At 42.3% G+C, this 8303-nt stretch overlaps 1 protein-coding gene across 6 annotated transcripts in view; it reads left to right on the top strand.

The window, feature by feature from the left end:
* hs3st1l2 (heparan sulfate (glucosamine) 3-O-sulfotransferase 1-like 2) overlaps positions 1–6205 on the top strand; it is a 6382-nt gene extending 177 nt beyond the window's left edge. The window contains exons 2-3 of one of the 6 annotated variants that reach the window (XM_037680195.1): positions 6–171; positions 5540–6205. In XM_037680195.1, coding sequence (XP_037536123.1) covers positions 6–171; positions 5540–6205 — 832 coding nt within the window. Of the gene's footprint in view, positions 172–5539 lie in introns of all 6 variants that reach the window. The other 5 variants (XM_037680193.1, XM_037680194.1, XM_037680196.1 and 2 more) reach the window with 5 other exon arrangements.
* Positions 6206–8303: the final 2098 nt, after the last annotated feature.

Here is an 8303-nt window from a genome sequence, read left to right as displayed (position 1 = left end):
TCCTCCTCCTCCTCCTCCTCCTCCTCCTCCTCCTCCTCCTCCTCCTCATCTAACAATGCTACCCAGCAGCGCCTGCCAGGAGCCATTATCATCGGGGTGAGGAAAGGTGGAACCAGGGCCCTGCTGGAGATGCTCAACCTGCACCCAGATGTGGAGGTGGCAAAGGCTGAGGTAAAGTCCTCTGTCACCTGGTGGTCATCAGGGCGACCGGGTCATTCTGTGACATTAAGTTCCTTTCAGTGGTGCACATCATAGTGTGGGACGACACCGTGCAAAAGTTTTAAACCACCCCTGATTTCGTTATTTGTTTCCAAGCAGTCAAACTTTTTTTTAAGTGGGTTCTCCAGATCTTTAGACTGAGTCAGGTCCTCGTCCAGATGACCTGACTCAACCGTGTCAGATTCCTGGATGATTGAGCGTGCATCAGGATGTTATTGTTGATAATTTTAATAGATTTACCTGTAAATACTTGGGGATACTTGGGAATGAGCATCGAAAGAATGAGATCTCGGATACAAGCGGCCGAAATGAGTTTTCTCCGCAGGGTTCTGGGCTCTCCCTTAGAGACAGGGTGAGAAGCTCGATCATCCGGGAGGGACTCAGAGCAGAGCCGCTGCTTCTCCACGTCGAGAGGAGCCAGTTGAGGTGGCTTGGGCATCTGTTTAGGATGCCTTCTGGACGCCTCCCTGGTGAGGTGTTCCGGACACGTCCCACCGGGAGGAGACCCAGAGGAAGACCCAGGACACGCTGAAGGGACTATGTTTCTCGGCTGGCCTGGGAACGCCTCGGGATTCCCCCGGAGGAGCTGGACCAAGTGGCTGGGGAGAGGGAAGTCTGGGCCTCCCTACTTAGGCTGCTACCCCCGCGACCCGACCCTGGATAAGCGGAAGAAAATGGATGGATGGATGGATGGATACTTGGGAATAAATTGTATTTTTGACAACAAAAGAGGGGGGGGGGGGGGGGAAGCAGCAAAAGTCCAATCAGAAGCTTTGAAAGAAAAGTTTGGACAATGAAACAAAAAGTCTGGCTGATTAGAAGTAAAACACAAAGAAATGAGGCTCGACTCACAACTTGTGCACCGTGCATATGTTTGTTTGTTTTGCTTTTGTTTACAAAGAGGTTTTTAAATCGTTAGCCCGAAGTGTAAGAAACTTATTTAATGTTTGTGCTGAAGTTACTTTACGAGCAAATGTCTCTGATCCTGTTTTAGACCAGCAGTTCGTGATGTTAATAAATAAATTAATAATAAACTGGTCGTTATTTCCAGAATAATTTAGCTGACCTGGACAGAAATCAGGCAACTGGTGATTATTGGGGATTTCACAATTAAAACTAAAACTCACCCATTCATAGATCCTCAAAAAACATGACATTTCCTCTCTAAACTAACAGAAATGCAACCTTAGTACTTAGAAAAAGCCAAATAAATTGTTTGGTTGAATTTAATATAATTTTATGTAACAACTTTGCCTTAAATGGGGCAGATCTAAAACCCGACAGACGTATGTGATAGTACAGCAGCACATTTAGTCTTTTCTGGTGGTTTGCAGCGTGAAGAAGACTCGTTGTTGCCCCTTGAGACCGATGAGAAAAGAAAAACTCACTTGTACTTCAGCTGTCAGCTGACAGGTACCAGAGTGCTTCACACTCTCATCGCAGTAAGAGAACGAAAGAGTCGAGCTACAAAACGAGCTAAAATTAGCAACAAATGTGAGATTTTTTAACAGGTTTTGGACAGACAAGGGAGGAGTCTTACAGGTTTCAAAATCAACCTTGTACAAAAGAGCTTCAAAAATATTTCATTGACACTTTTAGAAACTTAATTAGCACCTCAGCTGCAAGACAATTATTTTCCAGTGACAAACTTCAGGTCTGAAAACATAAAGACATTAAAATCTTAGCATCGCTTGAAGAAATGCATCGCCTGCCAACTTTCCTGCCTGAGTTTTAGACTGTACGTTTCATGTGGAGAAATTATTTTGGCAAATCTTGAACGTAACATTTTACGTAGACCTTCAGCTACTACCACACCGAAGGTTAGCTCGGTATCTGTACATTTCAATGAGTTATAGACATTTTGTGTTGGCTAATATCAATTAGCTGTAGAAACCATCTTTAATTGGGTTGACGTCAAATCTTATAGAGAAATTGCATTTCCTGTGAAATGCAGTGTCAATGCTTATTGCTGAAGAACTTGCTGAAAACAGCTGAAATTAGCAAAACACATGCTGAAATCTAGCTGAAAAGGAAAAACAAGCCTAAACTAGCAGAACAAAGCAAAGAACACATATTTGCTGAATTAGGTTTAAATAAGCAGAAAATAGCCCAAAAATTAGGAAATTAGCTAAAAAGTTGAAATTAGCTAAAATAGCTGAAAAGTAGCCGAAAAGGAAGAAAGAAGCTTTAAATACCAGAAGGAACTGAAAGGAGATAAAATGAACAAAAAAAAGTGAAATTAGCTGAAAAAGCTCAAATTAGCACAAAACAGCTAAACAATAGCCAAAATATAAGAAAAAGTTTAAACTAGCAGAAATAAGCTGAAAGGATAATAACAAGCTGAAATTTGTAGAACAAAGTTAATTAGGCAGAGGTCGCAGAAATTACCATAAAAACGAATTTGTCTGCAAACAGCCATAATTAGCTAAAAAAAAAAAAAAAAGCCAAAAAGTTAGCTGAAAAGTTAGAACAAGCTTAAATTAGCAGACGGAAGTGGAGAGAGCACAATTTTGCCTAATTAGGCTGAAAGGAGCAGAAATGAGCAACAAAAAAAAGTGGAAATTAACTTGAAAAATCTGAAATCAGCAAAAAAACTTTGAAAAGTAGCTAAAAAACAGAAAGAAGCTTAAATTACTAGAACGAGATGGAGAGAACATTTTTGCTGAATTAAGCTGAAAAAAGTTTAAATGAGTGCAAAAAATGGGTAATTTGCTAAAAAAAAAAAGCTCAAATTAGCTTAAAACGGCTAAATAGCAGCTGAAATAGCAAAAAAAAGTTGAAACTTGAAGAAATAAGCTGGAAGAAGTTAGAAGAAGCACAAAAATGCTGTAGTTAGCAGAAAGAAGCTGAAGGGAGTACAAAACAGCTGAAAAAAACAGCTGGAACTAGCTGAAAGTAGCTGAAAAAAGTTTAAATTTGCAAAAGGAAGCTGAAAGAAGCTGAAGCAGAACAAAATGTGAAAGGAGCAGTAAAAGGTTGTAAACAGACCTAAAGATCTGAAGGATGGAAAATGAGTTCAGTTCATTTTCTATGAGAAAAAAATGGCAGAAACGGCTAAATATTTCAAAAAGCTAAAGTTGCACCAATACCAAAAGTCATAGCAGGATTGTCCTGAAAGAGCCGAATGTTTTGATTTATGATTTGATGAAATGGCACAAAAATTGTGGAATGGGGAAGATGCTGAAAAATGGGTCACAGTGTGAAAACATTCACACAATCAGATGTAGATTTACGTCCAAAGAATAATTTCTAAAAGGTTCCAAGTCAAATTTGTACAGTGGTTTCTGAGATATTTTGCTAACAGACAGATAGATTTGACGCCAAAAATGAAAGCCAAAGTTTTGGACAAGAACGTGACAAAATGTGTAGCGCTCAGAGAATGTGTTGTGGAAGATTATCAACGACTACCACACCAAATATCAGCTCAGCGTCTGTAAAACCGAAGGAGCGTCATTTTTGTGTTTTGTACGATGTGCATCTGAAATTGGTTTGACTTTAATAGTTTTAGTTGTAGATGCATATCCAAAAATTACTTTCTGAAAGTTTTATTAAGATGCATCTGATGTTGTATGAGGTATTTTGGTGAAAACTGAAAAACGCTCGCACTCACGTTCACAAGCACAAACATTACATCACTTGTCTTTTTTAAGATAATAATTGGGACTGTGGTGCAGCTGCTCAGCTTCATCAAAACTTAACAAAAAACTTATTTGGTTAAATCTGTATTTTTATTTTCTCTTACAAAAACAAACATTTTAAAAGTTGGATCCCATTGCAGTCATGTAAAATGTGCTGCACCGAGTTCCGACCGGATGCTCGGGTCAAAAACGCGTCAAAGAGCAGCTGAGTTCAGCCGGCGCCCATTCTGGATCTGACCTAATGCAAACCGGCAGCAGCAGAACCAGCTGAACCTCCGTCAGTTTGATGTTGCGTTCTGAGATATCGCTGATGACGGCGCTTCGCTGGAGAAACTGCACCGAGAGAACTCCTGCTCAGGTCAGCTTAAAGTCATCACTGCAGAGTTTCAAAGGCTCTGACACAAAAACATATTTACTTTAGATAAAAAGGACACGAAGTTTAAAAAACTGAGTGTAAAGGTGTATAAAAATAATTTACTGTAAATAATGTTACCTGCCATAGTTTTAACGTTAGCTCATTTTATATTGAGGAGGACTTAAAGCCGTTTTGGATCAAGCCATTGGTTGCCTTCAGAGTCTTGGTTGAGGATGAGTCTCAGCTACTTCCACACCTAATTTTAGCCCAGTTTCTGTAAAACTGACCATTATTGTCAGCTATCGTTGACCAGCTGTGGTAGCTGCATTTTCAGTCTTTACTTTCTGATGATTTCTTTCGCCTGTTCACTGGTTCATCAGAAACCAGTCGCTAGGGAGCACTGAGCCAGTGTATCTTTTGTGCTGGTCCCAAGCACAAGTAAATGGTGAGAGTTGTGTCAGGAAGGGCATCCGACGTAAAACACTTTTGCTAAAACTATAATGCGAGTTCATCAAAAAGAGAAACCATACCAGATCGGTCGAGGCCCGGGTTAACAACGACCAAAACCGGTGCTTTTGACAAACTGGGTGCCAAAGGAAAGTGTGCTACTGTCGAAGACCACGAGGAGGGAAACGTGTCAGGAGACAGAGGAAGAAGAGGAAAGTCAAGAATGTAGGACTGAGTGAGACAACTCTAAATGTGAGGACAATGACAGGTGAAGATAAAGATCTGGCTGACATGATGCAGAGAAGGAAGGTAGATGATTTATGTGTCCAAGAGACCAAGTGGAAGGATCAGATTAGGAATGAGATCGTCAGTGGTACAGCACAGGTTGAACAGCTGGGAGATAAAGTTAGGGAGGCTAGACTGAGATGGTTTGGACATGTCCAGAGGAGGGACAGTGGTTTGGACATGTCCAGAGGAGGGACAGTGGTTTGGACATGTCCAGAGGAGGGACAGTGGTTATATTGAAGGATGTTAGAAATGCAGCTGCCAGGAAAAAGACAAAGATGAGATGTATGGATGCAGTTAGAGAGGACATGGAGGGAGTGAGGACAGAGGATGCAGAGGACAGAGTGAGATGGAGGAGGAAGACTCGTGGTGGCGACCCCTGAAGAGAGAAAAGCCGAAAGAAGACGTTCACTGGTTCGTCAGATGTTTTGCTAACACAACAGACGAATGACCACATAACAGACAACAAAAATATTATTGACTTTTGTCTTTGGTGATAATACAGGACAGATTTTACAAAAGTTTAACAGAAAGATGCAAAACTTTCACGCTAAACTGCTAAACGTTTCTCTTCGTCTTCTGTGTTCTTCGTCAGGTGCACTACTTCAACGTGGAGGAGCACTTCCGCCGTGGTCTGAGCTGGTACCGAGCCCAGATGCCTTTAACACTCCCGGCTCAGCTGACGGTGGAGAAAACCCCCGGATACTTCGCAGCCCCTCAGGTTCCCGCACGAGTCTGGGCCATGAACCCAGCAGTCCGCTTGCTGCTGATCATCCGAGACCCAGCAGAACGGCTGGTGTCCGACTACACCCAGGTCCTCCACAACCGCCTGACTCAACACAAGCCCTACCAGCCGCTGGAGGAGCTCCTGCTCCACAAGGGGCACATCAACCGTGGGTACAAGGCGCTGCAAAGGAGCCTGTATCACCTGCACCTGGCCCGTTGGCTCGAGGTGTTCCCCAGGGAACAGATTCATGTGGTGGACGGGGACGCCCTCATCCAAGACCCCTTCCCCGAGCTGAGGAAGGCAGAGAGGTTTCTGGACCTGCAGCCCAGGATAAACCCCAGCAATTTTTACTTCAACACCACCAAGGGCTTCTACTGCCTGCTGTCTGCTGGACACGACAAGTGCCTGGATGAGTCCAAAGGCAGGCCGCACGCTCCTCTCAGCACGCAGGCCCTCAAGAAGCTCTGCCGGTTCTTCAGGAAGCCCAACAAGCTGTTCTTTGAGATGGTGGGGAGGTCCTTCTCCTGGTGCTGATTCAGCAGTGGGAAGCTCCGTAGCAACACAATCAGGGGTAGACATGAGGAAGACGAGTGAAAACATTTGAACATTTCTCTCTGTCGGTACCTCCTCAGGTATAAACGTGGCCAGCAAGTGGTGCACAAATGCAGGACTGAACAGACGCTGTGACCGAGCTGGTGCCTCCTCAGACACGACGAAGCTACAACAACTGTGCCATACACGAGTGTGAAGACGAGAACTGTTCGTACCGTAGACTGTATGTTGATAGACCTTCATCGTGACCTTGGGATCCTCCCTGTGAGCTGGTTTCAGCAGAAGTTTTAGAAGAACAGTCAGGTCATTTCTGAAGTGACGTTCTGGTAAATAGTTTTCACAATTTAGGACCGTACCAGCCTTGACATCATGGCACAGAATATGGAGGAAACAGCAAAAGTCCTTATCCTGACTACTTCCTGTGAAGATAATTTTTCAAGTTAATAAAACTTCTTAAAAAAAATGACATATCAATATGAAAGAACTTCACATTAGCTCTAATTAAAGGTAATCATTCCAAAGTCATGAACTACACGTTGCAGAATTTCACATCAAAATATGTGTAAAAATATTGGAGTAAACGACACACAAACTATACGAACTGTTTTAACAGAGTAGCACACATACAGGTGCTGTCACAAAATAAGAATATCATGAAAAAGTTTATTTTTTCAGTAATTCCGTTCAAAAAGTGAAACTTGTATATTATGTTCATTCATTACACACAGACCGATATATTTCAAATGTTTATTTATTTTAATGTTGATGTTTATTACTGACAACTAATGAAAACCCCAAATTTAGTATCTCAGAAAATTAGAATATTGTGAAAAGGTTCAATATTGGTGCCACAGTCTAATCAGCTAATTAACTCAAAACACTTGCAAAGACCTTTAAATGGTCTCCGTCTAATTTTGTAGGCTACACAATCATGGGGAAGACTGCTGACATGACAGTTGTCCAAAAGACGACCACTGATATCTTGCACAAGGAGGGCAAGACACAAAAGGTCATTGCTAAAGAGGCTGGCTGTTCACAGAGCTCTGTGTCCAAGCACATTAATAGAGAGGTGAACGGAAGGAAACAATGTGATAGAAAAAAGTGTACAAGCAATAGAGAAACCAGCACCCTGGAGAGGATTGTGAAACAAAACCCATTCCAAAATGTGGAGAAGATTCACAAAGCATGGACTGCAGCTGGAGTCAGTGCTTCAAGAACCACCACGCACAGACGTATGCAAGACATGGGTTTCAGCTGTCACATTCCTTGTGTCAAGCCACTCTTGAACAAGAAACAGTGTCAGAAGCATCTCACCTGGGACTGCTGCTGAGTGGTCCAAAGTTATGTTCTCTAATGAAAGTAACTTTTGCATTTCCTTTGGAAATCAAGGTCCCAGAGTCTGGAGGAAGAGAGGAGACACAGAATCCATGTTGCTTGTCAAGTTTCCACAATCAGTGATGCTTTGGGGGGGCCATGTCATCTGCTGGTGTTGGTCCACTGTGTTTTCTGAGGTCCAAGGTCAACGCAGCCATCTACCAGGAAGTTGTAGAGCACTTTATGGAGATGCAGATTTCATTTTCCAACAGGACTTGGCACATGCACACAGTGCCAAAGCTACCAGTACCTGGTTTAAGGACCATGGTATCCCTGTTCTTAATTGGACAGCAAACTTGCCTGACCTTAACCCCATAGAAGATCTATGAGGTATTGTGAAGAGGAAGATGTGATACACCAGATCCAACAATTCAGAAGAGCTGAAGGCCACATCAGAGCAACCTGGGCTCTCAGAACACCTGCGCAGTTCCACAGACTGATCGACTCCATGACACGCCACATTGCTGCAGTAATCCAGGCAAAAGGAGCCTCAACTAAGTACTGATGATGTACATGCTCATACTTTTCATGTTCATACTTTTCAGTTGGCCAACATTTCTAAAAATCCTTTTTTTATTGGTCTTAAGTAATGTTCTAATTTTCTGAGATATCGAATTTGTGGTTTTCATTCGCTGTCAGTTATAATCATCAACATTAAAAGAAATAAACATTAGCAATATATCAGTCTGTGTGTAATGAATGAATA

This window comes from Nematolebias whitei, chromosome 8 (assembly GCF_014905685.2).
Source record: "Nematolebias whitei isolate Nwh7 chromosome 8, NemWhi1, whole genome shotgun sequence".
Classification (NCBI taxonomy): Eukaryota; Metazoa; Chordata; class Actinopteri; order Cyprinodontiformes; family Rivulidae; genus Nematolebias; species Nematolebias whitei.
Note: the sequence above shows the minus strand (reverse complement) of the source record. Positions and strands in the feature narration are given on the sequence as shown.